The sequence below is a fragment of the Schistocerca americana genome, chromosome 1, assembly GCF_021461395.2.
Source record: "Schistocerca americana isolate TAMUIC-IGC-003095 chromosome 1, iqSchAmer2.1, whole genome shotgun sequence".
In the NCBI taxonomy this organism is placed as follows: Eukaryota; Metazoa; Arthropoda; class Insecta; order Orthoptera; family Acrididae; genus Schistocerca; species Schistocerca americana.
This window is the reverse complement of record NC_060119.1, coordinates 915264090-915290289: the sequence shown is the minus strand read 5'-3', so window position 1 is coordinate 915290289 and position 26200 is coordinate 915264090. Positions and strand designations below refer to the sequence as shown.

The window sequence follows — 26200 nt, the reverse complement described above, 5'->3', positions numbered from 1 at the left end:
TGCCATGGGTGTTTCTCCCAATGCTATTAGTAGTTCTGATGGAATGTTATCTACTCCTGGAGCCTTGTTTCTGTTTAGGTTTACCAGTGCTCTGTTACATTCTTCTCACAGTATCATATCTCCCATCTCATCTTCTATTCTGTCCTCTCCATCTCTATAATATTGTCCTCAAGTTAATCTCCCTTGTATAGACTCGATATATACTCTTCAACCTTTCAGATTACCCATCTTTACTTACGACAGGTTTTCCATCTGAGCTCTTGATATTCATGCAGTTGCTTCTCTTTTCTCCAAAGGGCTCTTTAATTTTGCTGTAGGTGGTAGCTACTTTTTCTCTAGTGATATATGCTTTTAAATCCTTACATTCCTGATTAGCCATATTGTACTACTGTCAATCTCCTGTTTTAGACATTTCGCCTGCTTCACTTGTTGCATTTTTATATTTTTTCCTTTCATCAATTAAATTCAGTATCTCTTGCATTATCCAAGGATTTCTAGTAGGGCATGTCTTTTTACCTATTTGACCCTGTGCTGCCTTCACTATTTCATCACTTAAAGCTACCCATTCATCTTCTGCTGGATTCCTTTCCCCTGTTCTAGTCAACTGTTGCCTAATACTTCCTCTGAAACTCTCAGCAACCTTTGGTTCTTTCAACTTACCCAGGTCCTGTCTCCTTAATTTCCTACATTTTGCAATTTCTTCAGTTTTAATCTACAGTTCATAACCAATAAATTGTGGTCAGAGTCCACATCTGCCCCTGAAGTGTCTTACAGTTTAAAACCTGGTACTGAAATCTCTGTCTTACCATTATATAATCAATCTGAAACCTTTCGGTGTCTCCAGGTCTCTTTCAGATAAACAGCCGTCTTTCATGTTTCTTAAACTAAGTGTTAGAAATGCTTATATTATACTGTGTGACAAATTTTACCAAGTGGGTTGTCCTTTTATTTGTTTCCCACCAGTGCATATTCACTTATTATTTTTCCTTGTTTTCCTTTTCCTATTACTGAGTTCCACTCCCTCTTCACTTAAATTTTCATCTCTCTTAAGTATGTGAATAATTTCTTTTATCTCATCATACATTTCTTCAATCTCTTCCATCACCTGTGGAGATAGGTGGCATATAAATTTGGACTACTGTTGTTAGTGTTGGCTTTGTGTCTATCTTGGCTACAATAATACATTCACTATGCTGTTTATAGTAGCTTACATGCATTTCTATTTCCTTATTCATCACTGTACCTACTCCTGCATTACTCCTATTTGATTTTGTATTTGTAACCCTGTATTCACCTGACCAGATGTCCTGTTCCTCCTGCCACTGAGCTTCACTAATTCCCACTATATCTAATTTTACTCTATCCATTCCCCTTTTTAAATTTCTAACCTACCTGTCCGATTAAGGTGTCATTCCATGCTCCGATCTGTAGAATGCCAGTTTAGTTTTGCCTGATGACAACATCCTCATGAGTAGTCCCCGCTCAGAGATTTGAAGGGAGACTGTTTTACCTCCAGAATATTTTACCCAAGGGTATGCCATCATCATTCAACCATACAGTAGAGCTGCATGCCCTCAGGAAAAATTATGATAGTTTCTTCTTGTTTTCAGCCTTTCACAGTATTAGCACAGCAAGATCGTTTTGGTTGATGTTACAAGGCCAGGTCAGTCATCCAGACTGTTGCCCCTTCAACTACCCGAAGAAGCTCTTCAGGGACCACACATTTATCTGGCCTCTGAACAGATATCCTTCTGTTGTGGTTGCATCTATGGTATGGCTATCCCTATCGCAGAGGTACGCAAGCCTTCCCACCAACAACAAGGTCCATGGTTGAGAGAAGCATTTAAAGTATTCCAGCAAGCGTTAATTAAACTAGTCATCCTATCAAGGGAACACAGTCACTGTTAAAGTTTTTAATGTTTGGTATTGCGAAACATTGACCGATAAGTTCAAAACCTGAAATTTCTTCCACAGAATAACCTACAGCTGTAACAGTGACACCCATCAGGATGTGGTTCACAAAGACAGTTATTGATTTCCGTACGTTATGCTGTGGCAATGTACATCAGCACATAAGAGAATCCTGACACACAGTTTTAACACAGGACTTTAACACACATTTTGCCAAACTGCTGACTCAAATTAATTTATTGCGTTTAATACAAATACTGGGACCAGTTCCTTGTGCAGGAAATTTGCAGTCATATTAAAGGGAGAGAAGCACTGTCACATAGGTAATACATTCAAGTCCAGATACAAAAGCACAGATTGTCAACAAAATTACAATACATAATAAGTAAATAGAAATCCCAAGCCAGTAAGACTAAGAAGGATGATCTACAATAGTTTTTAAAAATAACGAAATGCACACAAGAGAGTGGTGTTTCTATCTTATGCCAGCCAATCTGACGTGATATAACACCAGGCGACTCAGTATTGTAAAGTCTTGTCAGGTGGTGCACTGTTGTCAAGGCTGTAGCTGCAATTTGTAGACAAGCAGCATCCATAGAAACTCTGTCAATATGCCATCTTCTGAGCCTGACTGGAATGCATTACATCCCATACTGTGATTAGGAAACAGTAAGCTTGAAGATAATCAATTGTTGTAATATGTGTATACTGTCTTGACCATAACACTGTTGTAAGCACATTTGTGTTAGAATTCTGTTACCAAAACAATGCCACCGTAAAAAAGCCCACGTATTTTCCACGGAGTGAGTCTTTATGCATGCAAAAATCAGTGAAAATGCTTGGCTGCTGTCTGGCAAATATCCACATCTGCTGAGATTTTCAGTACCAATTGCACTTTTCCGTATTTTCTTAGTTGTTAATAACATCATAATGTTAGGATTTTTATTTTCTTCACACAATGTTCTTTTATCCAATTTAGTGCCATCTGCAAACAGTTTCTGACCTACAAAATTAATTTTTAAAATTTTGCTGTAGTGATTGACCACTAAGGGTACCTGTTATTCAGGTTATGGTTTTGCAACAGTTTCTTTGCAAGCAGTACGCCGTTCTTAGTGTTGGGTACATTCTTGAAACAACAGCCTACTCTGGTTTTACCAGAAATAAAATTTGTCTTTATGTTCCACAAATGTTTTTAAATGTTTAATAGATAAACACAATCCAGTAACTTTGTGAAGGATTAGAACCGTATCCCCTCCCCATCCTGTAACCCTTACAGCATTAGTACCTAGGAGTTAGTGATGTGCCAATGGAAGGAAGTTATTTATTGACATTGGCTCAGCATATTACTGAAAAACTGAATGACATTAATTTTTTTATGTGTATGGTTTGGATGTTTATACAAATGCAGAGAGATCATTTGCTTTTTAAATGTGAAATGTGTATGCATATTATATGTTTTAAGAAAAATTTTTGTCCACAGGCAATAGTGGAATGGGTAAGAGAACAGCTGTCCATCAGAGTAAAAAGAGTGAAAAGTGTTGAGGAAGTTCAGTCAGAGTGGTTCGGTGAGGATGAAGCAGCTGTTAATGCACAAAACAGTGAAGTCCGTGTGCTGTTATTGACTCATCTTTTACATCCACCACTCTTCCTGGCAGCACTCAGTGTGAAATTCACAGGACGAATCAAGTTTGGCGTGTTTACTGTGAAAAAAGAGGATGCAGAAATGGTGCGCAAGAAACTTGGTCTGTCAGATCAGAAGCTTCCAGCATATGTTGTTGTGACACCAGAGAGGAAGGTTGTTTATGGTCGCAGAAAATTTGAACACTTCAATTATGCTGCTATGAACCTCTTCCTTCGTTCTGTACAGCCAGAAACTAATGATGTCTTCCTGTGTAGCTTAGTGCTGGTCAACATGCTTGTCAGTATTCGGATGTTTCAGGTATAGTTTCAGTTCTTTACTGTATATTTACTTATCTTGTGAGCTTCATAAAAGATAAAATTCAGAAAACATGAAAGACATTTTTGTCTCTGCTTTGGCTATTCAAAAGTAGAAGCTCGCACTTAAACTACCATCATTTGGGTATTCAGTATCTGATTTAAATGGTGGCCATTCAACATTATTCTGCAATATTTGCACTTTGATCAGGTTTTTCTTTTACGAGTGCTAATTTATTTATGTATTTGTTTCCATTGGACAGATATTTTTCAGTGATTACTTATGGCTTTAACCACAAATTGTGCGCTAGTTGACAGCAAGTGAGGAGGACTTATGAATGTGCTGCTGATCGTGGAGAGTTGTTCATTCATAACAAAATATTTTATTTCAGTACCTTCTCTCTCTCCCTCTCCCTCTCCCTCTCCCTCTCCCTCTCCCTCTCCCTCTCCCTCTCCCTCTCCCTCTCCCTCTCCCTCTCCCTCTCCCTCTCCCTCTCCCTCTCCCTCTCCCTCTCCCTCTCCCTCTCCCTCTCCCTCTCCCTCTCCCTCTCCCTCTCCCTCTCCCTCTCCCTCTCCCTCTCCCTCTCCCTCTCCCTCTCCCTCTCCCTCTCCCTCTCCCTCTCCCTCTCCCTCTCCCTCTCCCTCTCCCTCTCCCTCTCCCTCTCCCTCTCCCTCTCCCTCTCCCTCTCCCTCTCCCTCTCCCTCTCCCTCTCCCTCTCCCTCTCCCTCTCCCTCTCCCTCTCCCTCTCCCTCTCCCTCTCCCTCTCCCTCTCCCTCTCCCTCTCCCTCTCCCTCTCCCTCTCCCTCTCCCTCTCCCTCTCCCTCTCCCTCTCCCTCTCCCTCTCCCTCTCCCTCTCCCTCTCCCTCTCCCTCTCCCTCTCCCTCTCCCTCTCCCTCTCCCTCTCCCTCTCCCTCCCTCCCTCCTCCTCCTCCTCTCATTTTTAGGTAGTACTGTTAACTATTAAATTTGTTAATATTCCCCCCCTCCCAGGGGACACGCAGTTCTTGAGTGAGTGTGTGCATGGTGAGCATGGGAGTCAAAGCCACTGCAGTACTTCTTCCTTTCCTGTGCTGCAGTTTTATGTTCTGAGTATATCTTTTCTCAGATTTATTCTCTAGCACAGATTTCCTACTAAAAATCTAGCTTGCTTGCAGGATATAGAAGCCCCTCCCACTATGTTCCTTTCTTTTACACCAAACAATGGTAAATCTAGGATGGACCAATGACAATATTGCAAAAAGAATAGACTGCTACCGCAATACAGTGGAGATGTTGGGTCACAGACAGGCGTAACAAAAATACTACTAAACAAGTAAGCTTTTGGGAAATGGCCTTCTTCTGAATTAAACAGCATACACACACAAACATTCACACAAATGCAACTCCTACACCCTTGACCACTGTTTCTGGCTGTCAAGGCCACATTGCGGAGGCTAGACTGGCTGGTCTCGACAGCCAGAGACTGTGGTCGTGTGTGTGTGTGTGTGTGTGTGTGTGTGTGTGTGTGTGTGTGTGTTTTGTTTGCATGAATGCATGTATGTATGCTGTCTGATTCACAAGAAGACCATTTGGCCAAAAGCTTTCTTGTTCAGCAGTCTTTTTGTTGTGCCTGTCTGTGGCTCAATATCTCCACTACATAATGAGTAGCACTCTGTCCTTTTCATAATATTGTGTTTTTTTTACATCACATATTTTAACTTGCATTAAATCCTCAGTATTTTAACTTGCATTAAATCCTTAGTCCTGGGTGTGACCTACACCTTTTCAAAGCTTTTTACAGAAGCGTGGACTGTGTGGGAAAGGTCGACCAATGCCCAGAACAGTATCTAGTCCACTTGGAGGGTTGTCTGGTACCCATATGGTCATAGCCCCTAGCTATGCAGAGAATGCATTATTGATGCTCGAGCTGTCACCTCCCACATACGCCAGTGATTAGGCGCCTGTCCATTTAGGGGCTTCGAGACTCAGGGCCCTGCCATCAAGCCAGATGGCCTTTGCTCTGGCTGAGTGGTGTCCATGGGGGAACCGTCATTTGGATTATGTAGTATCATGGTGGGTACCTGACACTATGAAAAGACCAAGGTACCACCCAGTGCTCACAAAACTCTGGCAGTCTCTTCACACAGACCACAATTCAGTGCACATCATTAAGATCCTAGGCACTTTTCTTTCATGGCCATACCATGAGAAAAAAGCAAAACTAAATGGCTTGCAGACACTTATTCTCCTCAATTCCTAGTTTTTAGTCACAGACAGAGGGTCCATTCTCTCTGCAAACTCAGTGTTCTTTTTGGAGAATATTGAAAACATATACAGTGAACTGTCTTTCCTTAGTAAATTACAGAATGATTCCATTGTTATTTAGAAGCCAAATCATACCCAGTCTTGGGCATCATTCTCTTGGAGTTCCGTGATACACATCTTACCATAACACCCCATAAGAATGTAAACATGCAAGGTTTCATTTTCCACCAGGACTCAATGCAGCACATGGATGAAAAACTACATGAACAGTTGGAGAAGTGTAGGATCCATTGTGGCCCGCCGGACCACAAATTTGATGCTAGAGCATTCATGCTCACTTTTCAGTGGGGTTCACTTCCAGAGGAGTTCAAAACCATGATTTACTGCTGTGATGTGAAGCCATATTTCCCATCCACAATATGACACTTAGAATGCCAGTACTTGGGGCTTATGTCTTCCTGGTGTACGTATGACCCAATTTGTGGAGAATGTGACCAGCCAGTTCATGAAAATTCACAACATGCGCCACCACCTGCCTGTATCACTTGCAAGAAGGACCACCCTTCCCATTCCTGAAGTCTGCTATCCTAATCAAGGAATGCAAAATACATGAACTGTAGGTCTTCGGTCGCCTCTAATATTTTGAAGTTCGGAAAAAATATGATATTTTATATCCTGTCTTCATAGTATTGATTTTTGCCACTATGTGGCCACGTCGTCAGTGGTACCTGATGTATTTACTCCCCCGGTGTCGCCCTTTGGTAGTGGTGCAAATAAATTGGACTATTGGGGCAGTAGGCCCTCCCCCTTGTGGTACCTGCAGCACCATCTTCATAACCATGGTTCATGCAGCACCATCTTTGGAACCACTCCCTGCACTTGGTCAGAGGAGCAGCATCCTCTTATGGCATCTACTTGTAACAGGACTCCCTTTTGGGAACTCCCTCCCCAGATACCTACAGATGAGCCACCCAACACCAACCAGTAGCTGAGGAGCCTTAAAGAGTGGAGCCCGGGACTCCCCGTCCCTCTTCCATTCCTACACTTTGTAATCTTCCCCTCCCACACATCACTATTAAATTTTTCGGTGTCCTCATTAGTTTCAAAAACTTCGAGAGGCATAAAATATACACACATCAAAAAAAGTTTTGCATTACCCCAGTTCCTAGAACTCCGCAAGATAGTGTTGACTGTGGATATTGTATCACAGACACAATCCCTTTGACTGTTCAGAGATGTTACTGAACCTGCCCAAAGATGTAAAAAACCATGCATGAGCAGCACCTATTAGATGGAGGGGATCCTAAGCCATCAGTTCCAATCATTCCTCCAGGAAGGAGGTACATGGCTCGTGTTTGTCTGTAGTTAACTGTGCCTAGACGGTCAATACCGCAGTTAGATCGCATCCACATTGTTACTTTGTGCCAGTAAGGGCTCTCAACAAGGGAAATGTCCAGGCATCTCGGAGTGAACCAAAGCGATGTTGTTCGGACATGGAGGAGATACAGAGAGACAGGAAATGTCGATGATATGCCTTGCTTAGGCCACCCAAGGGCTGCTACTGCAGTGAATGACCGCTACCTACAGATTATGGCTTGGAGGAACCGTGCCAACAATGCCACCATGTTGACTAATGCTTTTTGTGCAGCCACAGGACTTAATGTTAAGACTCAAATCGTGCACAATAGGTTGCGTGATGTGCAACTTCACTCCTGATGTCCGGGGCAAGGTCCATCTTTGCAACCACAACACCATGCAGCTCGGTGCAGATGGGCCCAAAAACATGCCGAATGGATCGCTCAGTATTGGCATCACGTTCTCTTCACCGATGAGTGTCGCATGTGCCTTCAACCAGACAATCATTGGAGACCTGCTTGGAGGCAACCTGCTCAGGCTGAATGCCTTAGACACACTGTCCAGCAAGTGCAGCAAGGTGGTGGTTTCCTGCTGTTTTGGGGTGACTTTATGTGGGGCCCACATACGCCACTGGTGGTCAATGGAAGACGCTGTAATGGCTGTATGATACATGAATGCCATCCTTCGACTGATTGTGCAGCCATATCGGCAGCATATTGGCGAGGCATTCGTCTGTACAGAAATAAATTTACTAATTAGCATTAGATTGTGCAATTAATAATATGAATTTTAAGTATGCCAGATATTTCGTAACTTCAAATATTCCTAAAAGAAGAGTAATTTTAACCATTAGTACATATCGATTGTAGCATATTAATTTCTTTTTATACATTTTAGCCTGAAATATAATACATTGTATACAAAATCAAAATTCTTTTAGTGAACAACTGAGATAATGTTCACCTATATGAGATTCGAGATTAATGCTGCTATGGGTTACTTCTTTTTTTTTTTTTAAAAAAAAAAAAAGGTAATGCCAGAGGAGGGTGTGTCATTACAACCTACACCTACAGCGGATAAGCCCTCACAGGATTCTCAACCACCAAAAACGGAGGAGGAGGAGGAGAAGAAGAAGAAGAAGAAGGAGAAAGCTTGGGAGAAGGCTACTCTTCTGACCCTGGAAGAATGAGATCCCTCAAGCCACCTGACTGTTGTTCCATCCCAACTGGTGAGGTGCAGTAACCCTGAGATATGACCTTTCCTCCTTGCCCCTTCACATCTAACAAGGACACCCTTAACTTGATAATTCAATGGAACTGTAATTGATGTTATTGCCACCTACCAGAACTACAACTAATTTCCTCTTGTTCCACAATCTGTGTTGCTCTCCAGGAAATACTTTTTTGGATATTGAATTTGTGGTTCTTTCCTCCAATCTTGTGACTTTGCTACAGTTTACCGCAGGCAAGGGACTTAGTTGTCTGGAGATGAACACCTTTATCCAATGATGCCCCCCTACCGCCTCTTTATCCCTACTCACTGATTTCAGTGCCCACCACCCCCTGTGGTGAAGTATCATGTTGTCTCATCTGGATCTTCTGATTGATCACGTTCTTTCTGATTTTGATCTCTCTCCCCTCAGTGATGATTCTCCTACACATTCAGCACCCACCCATGTCACCTTTCCAGCTATCAACTGTAGGTTCCTTTCTCCCAGTCACGGAGCTTTGCTACAATAGCTGCTACACAGCGATCTTTGTGACAGTGACCGCTTACCAGTGATTCTGCCACTTCCATGTCACCACCCGACAGACCAGTTACCGTATTGCGCTCTTTAAAGAACCAACTGGCAGTTGTATACTTTTGCTGTCATCTCTATCCACTCTTTTCAAACTGCATCAATGAGGTTGTGAGAAATGTCTCCTATGCGATCACTGATGCCATCAGAACTGCTGTTCCCATTTCTGCAGCCCCCTCTCTGCTGCCTCCCTGTGCCACGGTTGATCAAGGACATTGCAACAGCTATCTAGGATTGTCGAAGGGCCCTGAAACTTCTCAGATGACATCTTTCACAGACCATCCCTATTCAGTTTAAAGCAGCTCTGTAGTAAGGATTGCTATCTAATTAAATTCAGTAAGAAGGAATGCTGGGAGTGCTGAACCTTTTCCTTTAGAACATATATCTCTTCATCGCAGATGTAGGCCCTGTGCTGTATTCTTTATGCTGCCAAAGACCAGCAACTGTTCCAGGCCGCCTCCTTCATGATGGTATGTCTACCAATTTCATTTCTTGTTTAACACCCTGCAACACACTTGTCAAAAGTGTTGGCATCCTCTTCTTAGCCAGCTATTTTGAACCTATTAAAGACTAGTTGAATACATCCCCTTTTCCCCTCCCCCTTGTCAATCCAAATTATAAAATGAACATTTCATTGACTGCCAACTTGTTCAGTCTCTTGATTCATCGCATAAAACAGCTGCAGGCCCTGATTCAATGCATAATCAAATGATCCAACATCTGAATGTTACTCAAAGAATCCACCTACACAGGGTCTTCGACCTTCTTTGGCTAGTAGGTGTTTCCCAACCCTTAAACCTGGCAGAAACCACACGTCCATAGACAGTTGCTGACTGATTAGCCTCACCAATGTGTCTGCAAACTGCTTAAAAGGATGGTAGCCCAACAATTGTGCTGTGTTCTCAAATCACTGGACGTTTTATCCACTATCATTGTGGTTTCCTAGAGGGACAATCCACAATCAACAATCTGGTTAGGTTGGAAGCAGCTATCTGATAGGCTTTTTTCTGAATTCCAACATCTCCTTGCAGTCTTTTTTTTTTTATCTATGTAAGGCATATGACATCACTTGGTGTCATCACATTTTACTTACTCTCCTTGACTGGGGCATTTGAGGCTCTTGACTGGTATTTATTCGCTAGTTTTTATCCCACCAATTGTTTCAGGTTAGTGTTGGTGTATCGTTCAGCTTCCTATGGTTCAAGAGAACGGCACCCTACAGTGTTCTGTGCTGAGTGTTAAAACTCTTCCTGATCATCAACATTGAGCTAGAATTACCTCCATTGGCCCATTTTTCAGTCCCTTGCTGTATATCAGTCACTTCTGCATTTGGTATAGCTCCAAATCTGTGGCCTTGGCTGAGCGTCAGCTCCTAGATGCCATCTGAAGGGCCTCTGCTGGGAGTCTTTCCCATGGCTTTCAGTGCCCTCCCATGGCTTTCAGTTCCCTCCCACAAAAACAAGAGACATGCATTTCTATCATCATACAATGGTTCTTGCAGACCTAGAGCTATATTTGGGTATGCAGCAATTGGACATTGTTGCACAATCTCAGTTTTTGGGACTCCTCGTTTGATGAAAAGCTGACATGGCTACTCCATATTTGTCAGTTAAAGACTAACTCCAAAGTGAAAGCTTAAGGCTCTCTGCTTCCTTGTTCCCACCTTTTGGAATGTGGATCACAAACTCTAGTCTGTACTTACTGTAGCCTGGTATCTCCCACTGGTCAGGAATAACAGTTGTAGAGCCTCACAAAAAGCATATGGTAATCTGGACAGCAGCTGTGCATGAAGTACTTGAATAATGATAATTGAAACTAACAGCTGTATTGTAATCCAACATTGTTCATTCAAAACATCCTACTGCTTGAGACACCAAAATGTGTCATTTTCAGACCCCAAGCATAATCTGCCATCAATATAAGAACCACAGTGATAAAGACCAAGAGTTGTCATCCTGTCATTGGTGGGCTTATTACTGGAAGTTAAGGAATCTAGTTGATTTTGGCCACAGTCCACTTGACTTTGTTGGTTGCACATGCTGTCGTAACTTCCTTAGTAAGTTGTACTGTTTCCATTTCAAGTCTCCATTGGTCGTTGTCATTGTGGTTCATATGTTGGTGGCAGATTACGATTGGGGCTTGAAGATCACAGTTTTCACCGTCAAAACTGGTAGCATGTTTTGAATAAATGATGTAGGATTACAATACAGCTGTTGGTTTCAATTATCATTATTCAAGCACTTCACAGAAAGTATCTCACGTGCTGGTGCAATGCACTTTATTTCAGATGTTTTCTCTGAGGAAGTGGTTTTGGTCCTCAGCTATAACATTTTAAACTATTTTCAGGCTGGGGGCAGGGTTGTTGGGGTTGGGGTGTATCCTACCACATGCTGGGTCTGGGGGGACCCTCATCTCCACCTCCTCTGCTAGCTCCTGTGGTCACCCCAGTTTTACTCTGTTTTAATTACTTTTAGATGTGGTTAGCTCTTATTTTCTGGCGCATTGTATTTTACGGATGAGGGATAACACTCTGGCAAGATATTAAGGATTTCTTATCCTAGGTCCAAGCCGATGATGAAAGAACAATGAAAGAGGTTTATATGTTTCCTCCAAGATAGTGGGTACTGTTCTCATCTCTAACACTTCACTTTAGATGTAACAGATTGGGGGTGGGATGACTTTTGGAGGGACAGCATCTGTTGCATGCAGAGCTCAGGGGTCAACACTCGCCTGGGCCCACCCACCTCTTTACTGATTATTTCTCTCACCTTTTTTTATTGTCAATCCAGCTAATGTTCATTATGATTTTAGCTTTCTCACTTTTACTGTTATGAATCTCTCAGCCAGAAGGTCTTCTTTCCTCTGTAACTGTCTTAGCACTTTGTCAGATTGGGGGGGAGGGAGAGGTGTCAGATACAGATGAAATTTCCCCCACCTTATATGAGACATGGAGCAGCCCTCATATGTGCTGTGACATGCACACCATCCCAACCCATATACTGTTACTTCTCTCTAAATTATTTCTCAGCTTCAGCATCAATATTGCTTTCAGTTCCTCAATTTTACCACTCCTCTCTGCTTTCATAATTTGTAGGTCCCGCTGTAACTGGCTAGCTAAGTCAGTTCAGTGGTTAGAGAAAGTCAGCGGCATACCACCTCCAACAGAATCATGCCTAGTAAAGCACTGTGGTGTTTAAAACAACCTTCAGATTGATGACTACTTTAGTTTCTTAAGTCAAACAATGGAAAATCCAGCCGAAGTCCCCAGGCTGCTGCCAGAGACAGTGGTCATGGGAGTGTGAGTTGCATTTGTGTGTGTGTGTGTGTGTGTGTGTGTGTGTGTGTGTGTGTGTGGGCGCGCGCGCGCATGTGCGTGTGCATGTGCGCACGTGCACGTGTTTGTGTTGTCTAAAGCCACTCCACAGTATGGTGAGTAGCACTCTATCCTTTTCATAATATTGTCATTACTTTTTAAGTGTTGCACATTATATATATACAAGCGCATGCAAGTGAGTAGCACACACTTTTTCATACATTTATTTACAGTCTCATTCTCATATTACTTCCCACCTCAGATAGTAAGTACATCAGTTTCTGGTTGGGAAGTTCGGAAGCAAGGGACTTGTGCCCAGCCATATTATGTAAGGCATTGCCTAATGGGATTGCCTCTACAGGAATTGCATCGTCATCACTATTGCTGTTTTGGTTCTGGGTCTGCAACATCATCTTCCCAATGATCACCACTATTGAAGCATTCATTTTCTTTGTTCACTGTAGAAATTTTCAGTTCTATGTTGGCAGCATCGCACCTCGGCTGCATCGGACAGGTGACTGAGGCTATTTATTGATTCATCGCCACCTGCTTGTCCTCCAGCGTCCACATTTTGTAGAGACTCAAAACCAGAATTAATGAAGCATTTTGTAATTGTTTCATTTTTCACTTCATTCCAAGCACTTTTAATCCAGCTGACAGCATCACCTACAATCACAGACTTAGCTGGGTCATACACGGATATGTTGTTCATTTTCTTAACTAGGGAACACAGAAGATTCTTTTGGTAATTTAATTTAAAAGACTGGATCACTCCTTGGTCAAGAAGCTGAACACAGGATGTTGTGTTGGCAGGAAGAAATGTTACTACCACATACTTGATACATTTTGCTGCAATAACATGGTGCATTATATACGAAAACTAGGATTTTACTTTTCTGAATTCTCATTTTTGAATTTAAATTACTCATCCAAAAATGAAAGTCACACATCGTCCGTGCATTTTATTTGCATGCCAAAAGATAACAAGCAAGGAAATGTCATTGTTTTTGAAGTGCTGTGGACAATTTGCAGTATGTATGACTAGTGATTCCCCTTCTCACTGCAGAGGTTAGCACAAAGATTGATTGTTAATTTTTGTTTTGCCATTTTTCCACCTTTGCACTGATCACTCTTCACAGTTAGTGTTTGTCTGGAATAAGTTCAAAAAATGGACCAATTTCACCCATGTTGTAAATGTCATTGTCATAATAGCTACTTGGAAGTCTCGACTTCCAGTTGGATACATCTTTTTGATTAACTTCTGCACTTTCTCCAGGGACTGCTCAGAAAACAATACTATGTCGAACATGAAATCGGTCATGCCAGTCATTGCTTGCATTGAAATTCCAAGATCAGAAGCAAATTTAAGAGCTTTTTCTTGTAGCATCAGTACACTAATAGACAATCCTTTGGCACTTGCTCTATTAAACCGCTCTAAAATAGCATTGCCGGCCGAAGTGGCAGTGCGGTTAAAGGCGCTGCAATCTGGAACTGCAAGACCGCTACGGTCGCAGGTTCGAATCCTGCCTCGGGCATGGATGTTTGTGATGTCCTTAGGTTAGTTAGGTTTAACTAGTTCTAAGTTCTAGGGGACTAATGACCTCAGCAGTTGAGTCCCATAGTGCTCAGAGCCATTTTTTGAAATAGCATTATTCACATCTTAAAATGGTTGCCACAGTCTTTTATTTTAATTTTAGTTCGCGTTTTCTTCTCATTTCTTAACACACCTGTAACAAATTGAAGTTGTAATCTGTATTTGACTTTTTCACTCTTTTCCTTTTTCACTCTCTCTAATAACAGAAATTCTGTGTTCTAGCAAGAGAACAACAAGATTTCTTTTATTTGAAATAGCTATGACTATTCACTACAGAAGAAAAATCGGAAATGTTTGCTATTAGAAGTAAAATTACAATGAAATTTTAGAGATTGTTGTGTCCAATTGTCAGTGAGAAACCTCACACTAATCAGTATTGAAAATCCCCCTTCTGTGATTGTTTGTGGTCCTCTTAAAGGGAAAACAATGTTAAAGAGTGGTGGTTGGTCGGGAAAGGGTTGGTCGTTTTAAAGGGGGTGAAGATGCAGTGATATTGTGAGATTTTATTTCCGTCTCTTAGAAATATTGTTGTTTAGAGAGAGGGTCTGCCTTAAAGGAATGGTTTTTCTCAAGATGTTTTACTTCACTGTGTGTGTGTGTGTGTGTGTGTGTGTGTGTGTGTGTGTGTGTGTGTGTAAAAATCTTCCCCTTTCTATATTGCTAGCCGAATCTCTTGCATCGAGGGCATCCCATTTTCCTCTTCTTATGTTGGTTTTCAGATAGTTGCTATGTTCCCATGCTTCAGCATTCCTTAAAGTACTCTGCCCACTGATGTAACACGCCTTCATGTGATGCTATTAGTTTATCGTCTTCTCCTCTGCATTGGATGGTATACAAGATGGTTTGAAAATTATTGGTGTCAAAGGATGGAGATGCAAGATGATGCCCCCCCTGCAGGTTCGGGGGTAGAATAGGCTGGAGGTATTCCTGCCCGTCATAAGAGATGACTAAAAAGAGTCTCATACTTTTTGGCCCTATGAGTTCAGGTCCCATTCTATGGTTTGACCTGCCACTTTCAAAATACAGAAGTGCGGGCCATATGGGGGAGGACACCTTACGTGGTGCACGAGTTATCCATAGTGCCCTTAGATTCAATCTCCTGAATCTCTTGTCATGGCTTTGCATCTCCAGCTGCGATACCCTATTTGGGCGAGGACACTGCTTTAAGTGCTGAAAATTCGGGGTATGTTGTCTTCTTCCATTGTCTCCTGTCCTCTTTCGCCCCCATGACAATATTGGATTTCTCTGCACCCAGTATTGAGCACGGTAGACAGTCTGTTGTGTTGGGGCTGTCATGTACCCATGTGGTGGTAGCCCCCTGACAGCACAGGGATCGCACTGCTGATGCCTGAGCTGTAAACTCCCCACGTATGCCAAGGAGTAGATGCCTGTATTCTTGGGTCATCAGAACTCCCAGCAATGGCCATCATAACAATTAGCCTTTGTTGTCACTGGGTGGTGCCTTTGGGGAGTGTCGCTGACCAGAGTGGGTGGCATCAGGGCGGATGACCCGCAGTGAAGTGGACTAAGTCCTCTCTTGCTGGTGACCGTACAGCATCAGCAGTCTCTAAGAAGGACAAGATCGAATACAATGCCAACAGGTATGACCCTAAATCGTTTCCCTCCCTTGCTACACCATGGGAGGAACCTAGGGCTACAGAACAGAGAGAGCCATATTCGCCTCAGTTTTTAGTCTGTAGCAGAACTGAGGGGGACTCCTTTCTTCCTATGAAGTCTCAGTTTTTCGTTGAACACCTTGAGGATAAGTTTGGAGAAGTGACACCACTGTCCAAGATGCGAAACGGCGCAGTCTTGATTCACACAGCATTCCCAGCCCAATCCAGAGAGTTAATCGCCTGTGACGAGCTGGGTGATATTCCTGTTTCCGTCACTCCCATAAAAGCCTCAACATGGTCCAGGGGATCATTTTCCATCGCAATCTCCTATTGCAGTCTGACGAGAGCTCCACGCCGGTTTAGAACAGAAGGGTGTTCATTTCATCCGGTGCGTTTACAGGGGAACCAAAGACAACAGGGTGCCTTCATCTTGGCCTTTGAGGGTGATTCATTGCCTGAAAAGGTCAAGGTGATGGTTTACCGCTGTGACATTAAACCATATGTCCCTCCCCTTACGCGATGCTTTAAGTGCTGGAAATTTGGGCACATGTCTTCCTGCTGCACTTCCAGCTCCCTTTGTCGAGACTGTGAACGTCAACTACACCCAGATATACTCCATGTGCACCTCCTCCCACTTGAATCAGTTGTGGAGAGCACCACTCCCCTTGCTCACCACAGGGCCCAGTACTCCAAAACGAGGGAAAATCATGGAGTACAACACCCTGGACCGGTTGACTTACACACAGGCTAAATGTAAATTTGAAAGATTACACCCCATTCAGTTGACGTTGTCATGTGCTGCAGCTATGTCACCATCGCTGTCCTAAGTGTCAGTGGTTCCTCACTCTGTGCCACAAACAGTGGGCCCTCTGGGCCACCAGAATACATCTGCCCCTTTGGTGGTAGGGGGCAAATCTTCCTCCATTGTTCCCAAAGCACCTACTTCGGGAGCAAGGCCTCTCCAAATGCAGGGGACATTGGTCCCCTCCCTGCTGCCGGAGAAGAAACAGCCTCCTCTGGCTTTTCTCATGCGGAAGGGGTCCCTTGGGGCCCCCTCTCCCAAGGTCTTTCAGTCTCCACCAATGCCACGGCCATGGCCAAAAGATGCTGGACAAAGAACTTCACAGTCTTCCTTTGTGACTGAAGCTGTTTCGGAGAAATATTCCCAGCAAGCCCCTAAAGAGAAGTGAGAGAGCAAGCAAACTAAGAAGTAATCTGCTAAGAAACAGGACCCTCTGGTAGCCCCAACTCCACCACTCCCTATCAGTTCAGCATCTGAGGATGCGGTGGAGATCTAGGCATCCCCTGCAGACTTGGATGTCACTGATGCCTCATCCACCATAAAAATGGCTACAAATACTCAATCAGTGGCAGCAGGTGACCCTGAGGCATAACCTGCCTCCTTGCACACTTCATGCCTTCCCAGCCTCATGATAACGTCATCTTCCACTGGAATTGTGGTGGTTTTTTCCACCACCTGGCTGAGCTGTGGCAACTCTTAAGCTTTACACCTGCTTTCTGCATTGCCCTTCAGGAAACCTGGTTCCCTGAAATGCGGACCCCTGCCCTCCGTGGCTATAGAGGACATTACAAGAACCGTAGTGACTATATTAGAGTGTCAGGTGGAGTTTGTGTCTATGTCGGGAACTCTGTATGCAGTGAACCTGTGCCCGTTCAAACCCCTCTTGGAGCTGTGGCTGTCAGGATAAGGATGACACAGGAAATAACTGTCTGCAATGTATATCTTCCTCCAGATGGTGCGTGTACTTGAACACATTGGCTGCACTGATTGATCAACTCCCTAAACCTTTCCTACTTTTGGGAGATTTTAAAACTCATAACCCCTTGGGGGGTGGCACTGTGATTACTGACCGAAGCAAATATATCGAACATTTACTGTCACAAATTGACGTGTGCCTCTTAAATACAAGTGCCCCCACACATTTCAGTGTGTCACACAGCACATATTCAGCCATTGATCTCTCGGTTTGCAGTCCTGTCTTTCTTCCATCTATCCACTGGAGAGCACATGATGACCTGTGTGGTAGTGACCACTTCCCCATCTTCCTGTCACTGCCCCGGTGTCAGGCACATGGACTCCTGCGCAGATGGGCTTTAAACAAGGCAGGCTGGAACGCTTTCACCTCTGCTGTCACTGTTACTTTCCCCCACGTGGTAACATCGATGTGATGGTTGAGCAAGTAACTACAATGATTGTTTCTGCGGCGGAAAACGCGATCCCTTGTTCTTTAGGGTGCTCTCAGAGAAAGACAGTCTCTTGGTTTTCACCTTAAGTCGCTGAAGAAATTAAGGTGTGTTGGCAAGCTCTACATCGGTATAAGCAGCACCTTTCCCTGGAACACCTCACAGCCTTTAAATGGCTCCATGCCCGCGATCGCCAGCTTATCAAAAGACGCAAACAGGAATGTTGAGAGAGATACGTCTCGGCCAATGGGTGCCATATGTCACCTTCCCAAGTCTGGGCAAAGATCGAACAAGTTTTCAGGTACTAAACCCCAACAGGTGTTCCTGGTGTTAACATAAATGGTCTGTTATCTTCCAACGCGAATGTGATTGCCGAGCATTTTTCTGGGCACTCTGCTCGCGTCTCTGCATCAGAGAATTACCCTCCAGCCTTTTGCACTCCCAAATGGTGGATAGAATGGAAAGTCCTCTCATTCACTACACACCACAGTGAACCCTATAACACCCCATTTACATAGTGGGAGCTCCTCAGTGCCCTTGTACATTGCCCCAACACAGCTCCTGGGCCAGATCGGATACACAGTCAGATGATTAAACATCTCTCGTCTGACTACAAGTGACATCTCCTCATGATCTTCAACCGGATCTGGTGCAATGGCATCTTTCCATCGTACTGGCTGCAGAGCACCATCATACCAGTGCTCAAAGCTGGCAAAAACCCACTTGATGTGGATAGCTATCGGTCCATCAGCCTCACCAACGTTCTTTGTATGCTGCTGGAACGTATGGTGTGTCGGCAGTTGGGTTTGGTCCAGGAGTCACATGGTCTACTGACTCCGTGCCAGTGCAGTATCCACCTATGTCGCTCTACCACTAATAATCTTGTGTCCCTCGAGTCTGCCATCAAAACAGCCTTTTCTAGATGCCAACACCTTTTTGCCATCTTTTTTGAGTTGCGAAAAGTGTATGACACCACCTGGCGACGTCATATCCTTGCCACATTATACGAGTTGGGTCTCCCTGAGGCCCACTCCTGATTTTTTTTATCCAGAATATCCTGTGGCTTTGTACTTCCTGTGTCCAAGTTGGTGCCTCCCATAGTTCCGCCCCATATCCAGGAGGATGGGGTCCCACAGGGCTCTGTATTGAGTGTCTCTCTATTTTTAGTGGCCAATTACGGCCTAGCAGCAGCTGTAGGGCCGTCCGTCTCACCCTCTCTATATGCAGACGACTTATGCATTTCGTACTGCTCCACCAGTACTGGTGTTGCTGAGCGGTGCCTACAGGGAGCCATCCACAAGGCCCATTCATGCGCTGTAGCCCACAGTTTCCAGTTTTCAGCCCCAAAGTTGTGTGTTATGCACTTCTGTCCCATTGTACTGTCATCCGAAACCACAACTTTATTGTAATGACGATCCCCTCACTGTAGTGGACACATATCGATTCTTAGGACTGGTTTTCGACACCTGATTGACTTGGCTTCCTCACCTTCGTCAGCTTAAGTGGAAGTGCTGGCAGCACCTCTCAATGCCCTCCGCTGTCTGAGCAACACCAACTGGGTTGCAGATCGCTTTAAGCTGCTGCAGCTCTACAGAGCCCTTTTTCTATCCTACCTTGATTATGGGAGTCTGGTTTATGGTTCGGCGGTGCCCTCAGCATTGCATTTACTCAACCCAGTGCACCACTGTGGTGTTAGACTAGGAATGGAAGCTTTTAGGATGAGTCCAGTCACCAGCATCCTGGTGGAGGCTGGAGTTCCTTCATTGCAGGTCAGGTGTGCGCAACTACTCGCCAGTTAAGTCGCACGCATTCGTAGTTCTCCTGCGCATCCGAATTACCATCCCATTTTCCCACCCACAGCGGTTCATCTCCAACATCGGCGGCCCAGGTCAGGGCTTCAATTGCAGTACATGTCCAATCCCTTCTATATGAATTGGAGTCCTTGCCATTATCACCTATACTCGAGTTCCATTTGCGTACACCGCGGCTTTGCCTGGACCTTCCACATGGCCCAAAGGACTCAATTCACCCCACTGTCACTTCCTCTCGATTGTTGACATGTACTGAGGCCATGAATGGTTTACACCCATGGCTCGAGGGCTGATGGTCATGTCGGCTTCGTGTATGTCCATGGAGGACATATTGAACAGCTTTCCTTGCCCGATGGCTGCAGTGTTTTCACTGTAGAGCTGGTTGCTATATCGTGTGCTCTTGAACAGATCTGTTCATGTCCTGGGGAGTCATTTCTTCTGTGTACTGACTCCTTAAGCAGCCTACAAGCTATCTACCAGTGCTACCCTCGTCATCCTTTGGCAGTGACCATCCAGGAGTCCATGTATGCCCTGCAATGGTTCGGTCGTTCAGTGGTGTTCGTGTGGTCCCCAGGACACATCGGAATCCCAGACATCAAACTTTATGACATGCTGGCTAAGTAGGTGGGTTTTATCATTTGATCTAAGTTTTAGCGCATGTCCTTTGTGCCTATGTGTCCTCCAACCTAGTGCTTTTAGGGTGGAGGTTTTAATGTGTTGCAGAGTGGCTGGCTTTGCCTTTTTATTGTCATGGTTAGCCAGCTATGGTAATCTGTTTTGTCGTTTTAACCTCTTCTACCTGTTTCTTTTTCTTGCATGTCTGTGGTTTTCTTCTTCCCTTTTGTCCATTTAAGTGTTTTGTTGCCCTTCCGTTATTGTTGTGGTTTTTCCTTTCTCTCCATTTTGTGTCATCAGTTTTGCTTGTTTTATTCTCATCCTTGTGGCATTGTTTTATTCGGAACAAGGGACCGATAACCTAGCAGTCTGGTCCCTTCCCCTCTTTTAAACAAACAAACAAACAAACCAACCACAAGATGCCGGACAGGGACAAATGGAATGATGTCCTAGTGCAGGCCAAGGCATATCTAGGGCAGTAGGGCCAGGAAGAAGAAGAAGTTCATTCCCTTTAGTTTCTTCTCATACAGCTGCCTGCTGTGACTCAGACTTTGAATTGGTACGAGAGCTGACCCGTAGTCAGACTTACTGTCCAAAGGGCATGCTGAAAAGCAGTGCCTACAATATTTTTGTGTGAAAGTTCTTAAAACTTTTTAAATAAAAATTCTTTATTAAAAATCTACATCTTTATTATTCATGTCTACGTATTTGCAGCACTCTGCCATTAGAGAGCTCCGAACTGTAGTGTGTAACATGGCGGTGTGAAGTGTAACTATCTTGGTGCATGAGAAAAAGCATGCTGTAATCGAGTTTTGAATTCAGAGTTTTTCCACACATGGAGCACCCTCTACTTCGGTACGCCAATGTCATATATCATGTGAGAACTGTGACATATGCAACAATCTGATGATTTGGGTTCACTTTCATCGATTATCTTCCATACAGCCCTGACTTGGCCCCATCCGATTTTCATCTGTTACCAAGATTTAAAGAACACCTCCAAGGACTTCATTTTTATAGTGATGAAACAGTGCAAGCTGAGGTGAGAGTGTGGCCCTGTCAACAAAGTAAAACATTCTACAGTGATGGTATCAACAAACTGCACTCTCATTGTTCGTTACCAGGTTGACTGTGTTGAGAAGTAAATATGTAACATGAAGAATAAAGATTTAATGTGTTAATGTGTTTGTATTATTTAAAAAGCTTTGCCTTTTCACATAAATGTATTTAAGACATCACTTTGCAGCAGGACTCTCATAATATGAATACTTGGCCGACTAATATGCTACAGATTTTCTTCTTTTAAAAATTCTCCAGACTCCCTTGGGAGTCCCAGTTTTTATGATTGTTCCACATTGACGGTAATGAGACAAAAATAAAGTAAACCTCCCCCCCCCCCTCTCTCTCTCTCTCTCTCTCTCTCTCTCTCTCTCTCTCTCTCTCTCTCTCCCTCTCTCCCTCTCCCCCCCCTCCCCCCCCCTCCTCCTCCTCTCCGCCATTTCTCGCTCCCCACCACTCCTCCTACTCTGCCGTTTTCCCCCTTTCCCCTCCACACTGCTTTCCCCTCCCCTCCACCCATCACTTACTTCACCCCCCTCCCCGCCAGTATCCCCCCACCAGTCTCCTCCCTGTCGTTTCCCACGCCCCCTCCCCACTGTCCCCCACGCCCCCTCCCCACTGTCCCCCACACCCCCTCCCCACTGTCCCCCACGCCCCCTCCCCACTGTCCCCCACGCCCCCTCCCCACTGTCCCCCACGCTCCCTCCCCACTGTCCCCCAGGCCCCCTCTCCACTGTCCCCCAGGCCCCCTCTCCACTGTCCCCCAGGCCCCCTCTCCACTGTCCCCCATGCCCCCTCTACACCTCTTCCCATCCCCCCCCCCCACGGTTCCACTCATTTTTGGCCAGTGGGGATTGTTAATAACCACTGTGTGGTTTGATGGGAATGCAAGGTATTGTGTTGAAAGCTGCTTTTAGTTGTCTATGAGAATATACCAGGCTGGTGGTCTGCTTTATAGAGATGTACTGAATCTAAACTTTGATACTGGACCCATTCAGAGCCTTGCATTGTCCACTGTGACTGTCAAACATGATGACTGTGTGGGTGCCAAGTTAAGCTAACATATCATACCTGAACTTGCATACAGCCTTGTGATACGCAAATTATTCTAGAATACACAGCAAACGACTTGTGTCAACTGAAGCAGAACTTCTAAAGGATGAATAGAGTTGTCAGTATTGGCCATTTGCTTCTACCAATGATTCCATCAACACAATTCCAAACAATGTCCGCTACAAAACCCTGAAATTGCATTGATCTTGCAACCTATAAGCACAGATAGCTCTGTGGGGTCGGGATGATATTTGTGCACCTGAAACGTATTCATTTCTTTGGAACAATCCACCAAAACTGTTCTGCGTTACAGCTATTACTTATTAATAGGTCTGCCTGAGTAGTATATTGCTTGCAGTTGGAATGTGTTCATTTCTTCAGCAGCAGTTATCAGGGATGGACTGCAGAATACAGAGTTGTTCCTTTGCACAAGCAGTATCACTGTTCCAATTTAGAAGTCATGACAGGTTTACTGTTCCAAATGCATTAAGTGTTCTTGACGGTAATGCTGATCTCCCATATTATGCAAAGTGATATGCTATAGGAGGGTGAAGTATAGATGTTTTCCATTCCATTTTGTGTGTAGTTGTGCTTGGTTTTCAACACAAAGAAAAGACAGAGATCTAGTTGTTCACGGGGATATTTTTCTGCCAGAGGTGAAAGTAATTAAGATAGATTCCACATGTCAGTGGCATGAGAGCCTATCAATAGAATTTTTTGAAGAGTATGCTGTGTAATAAATGGTTGTCATATGTACCTAAGTACACAACTTATTGAAAAGATTCTGTATTTAAATCTGAGCACTTTTCTGTTAATTGATGAAAGAATACACTTTTCCAACTTTCAGAAAGTCTTAAATAAATCAGACTTCAAAATGATTTTCCTAACTGCATTAAATACTTAAAATATGTTGTGACAATAAAGTCATTATTTCGCATTCCTATGTAGAACCTATTAAAAAATGAACAGGTTTGGGGCACCTTTAACCGGTTTGGAACTGTGAAATTGAATCTATCAGTCACAGTTAATAGTTTAGCCAATCCTTACCTAAAACTGACATACCCCAGGCTGTATTAGCTGACATGTTTCCAACATATGGGTGATAATGACAAAGCATCCCAGCTGGCAGTTAACCATATTTAACTCTAGCCATTCCTTTGTAATTTGTGTTATCACATGAAAAGTTCTGCCTTAATAAACGCATCACTGTAATAATAATGGAAATTTATGGATGGAGTAATATGTAAAATAGGGGAAAGGTAACAACTCACTTATAGCTGATCAGCGTGAGGAGCACAGAAACATGACAAAAAATAGCATTTACACTAACTTTTGAGCAACTGCTCTTTTTCAGGCACTAACAATAGATTTCACACACACAAAACCACACAGACACCCAAACACAACAACCACCCAACAAGTGTGTATGTTGGTGTGTATGTATCATTGTATGTGTGAATGTGTGTGCTGTTGCTAGAAAAATAGCTAGTGAATGCTGTTTTCTGTTGTGTATTTCTGTGCCCCAGATATGTGTGAATGGCCATCTTTCCTTTATTTTACATAAACTCATCATTAAATATGTGTATTCTGATGCCTATTTACAGCAAGGTATCATTCTGGTATATAAACACTGCAGAGTCCAAAGTGTTTGTTTCGTTCAGATCTGCGGTGGCTTCCTGATATCAGTTACTAGCCTAAGAGATAACTGAAACAAGTTAATTCACAAATAACAGATTTACCAGATTCTATAATTATGATATTCATTTCAGTTGCAATTTCACTGAGTAGGCAAGAGAAAATCTTCCTGCCAAGCTATCATTGGAAAACTGTGTGAGTCAGCCTGTTATTTTCTCAATTATTGGGAGGAAAAACTCTTAGAATTCACTACTGACCATTGTTTCATTGTATTATGTGTAATTGCTTGGTCATCTATAAATTAAGTGAATTCATAGATATTATAAACATGTGTGTTTAAATATGTTTTTAGGTCACAGTGAAGTTGTGGTGGAAGCATTTGGCACAATGTGTATGGACGCTTGTGAGCTACAATCTTTGGCTGTTTGCAATTTGGCTGCTAATTCTTGCAGTTTATCGCTTTTGTGTCATTGGTTTTATTTTGGACATGATACTCATTGTGGTAAGTCACTGCTATAGTGTTATTATTTAATTCTTAAAAGCTACAAAAAACATAAGGAATATATTATATAAAATTTTAGATGCTTACAGCAAATTGTAGATTCATCTGTCACATGCAGCTAGAACAATTGCCTGTTTAAGAATGAAGCCACATAACAGTGACGGTTCTTTGATTATTAATGTAAGTTGTGAGGCATTTGATGTGTTTCAAGCTGCTGATAATATTTTCTTGTGCATTGGTGACTTTAACAGCTGAAATTTAGCTCATAGATATTGTATCTCACAGGACATTAATGCAAATTAGTTGTTATGCACCTGAAAATGTGAATTTTGTGTAGCAGTAGCTTAAGTTGAAAGCCACTTACCTACAGACATTGGCCTATATATTGGTTAATGTTACATATGCCAAAGTTTGGTAAGTTTAATGTTATTACAAGCCTACATATAGGGACAACCTACTTCATGTACTAAGTGCCCAAATTGCATCCATGCTGTAATCCGAAAACAAAGTGAAGTCTACTATATGACTGTGATATATAATGGTAGGCTCCATGCGCATATGCAAGTTGGTATCGATTAACTGTACATGCGGCTTTATATGGACTCATCTGCCAAGCAATCTACCTATCACAGCTTTTTATTCTGACCTCTCTTAATGCTGGGTTATGGTGCTTGGTGCTCATGCTGTGCTAACATTACCCATCGCTTCATATTCTGTATCACTGCCTGGTGGGCATTTGAATGGTTCTATTTTTGCATTTTTTGGGGATATCCGTGTCCCCCGTAACCAGTTGGGAGGGCCAATGTCATTTTGAGTAAGGCCTAGCTTGGTGCTGCAGATATGATAGTAACTATGACCTTCCTGCCAATGATTCAGGCAGCAGGATGGTAACAATGAAACAGTGATACCTGCCTCATTCAGGGGTGGCAACATGGTTTCAGTAGTTTGTGTGGGAATTGTTCTTGTACCTGGCTCTTAAAATGTATCAGGGTGATATGGCCTGGATGAAGACAATAGTCCACCTCCATGGGTTTCCCTAAATGTTTGCCCATTGCAACTGGCTGTATTCACACTTGGTGGCATGGGCAAAAGTCACAGCTGTGCATTTGCAATGGCATAGCTGGAGGCATGGTTGGTGTACTTGGCCTATATCAGCTGGCAGGTCTCAGAATTAGCCTATGAATGTAACTGTTTTGGATCATTTACCATCATATTGTCTGTCTGGTATCTTGGAACTGAGCTGATTTAAATGGTGGATCAGCAGAGTCTGCCTAAGTGTGACTTCAAATAATTGGCCCTCCCCTACCCTGCTGCTTTGTTTTTGAAGAAGATACTTGAGGTCCACCCAGGATTAATACAAAGTACGTGAGCCCAGGTGGATGTGCCTGCATAGTACCATGGACTAGTGTGCTGTCCCTGGGCATACTGGTCCAGATGCAGTTGGTTGAACAATGTACGTAGCCTGCTGCAATTGTTGTCATTCGTGGACATATACGAGGGTTGAATGAAAAGTAACACCTCCACCTTCGTTAATTGGGTTTGAATGGGAATA

General features: G+C 43.4%; 1 protein-coding gene across 2 annotated transcripts in view; it reads left to right on the top strand.

Moving 5' to 3' along the window:
* Window positions 1-26200, top strand: part of LOC124615290 (E3 ubiquitin-protein ligase RNF103-like) — a 137714-nt gene that overhangs the window by 51545 nt on the left and 59969 nt on the right. For both annotated transcript variants that reach the window (XM_047143070.1, XM_047143077.1), the window contains 2 exons: window positions 3392-3850; window positions 24499-24648. In XM_047143070.1, the coding sequence (XP_046999026.1) occupies window positions 3392-3850; window positions 24499-24648 (609 nt within the window). The remainder of the gene's footprint in view (window positions 1-3391; window positions 3851-24498; window positions 24649-26200) is intronic.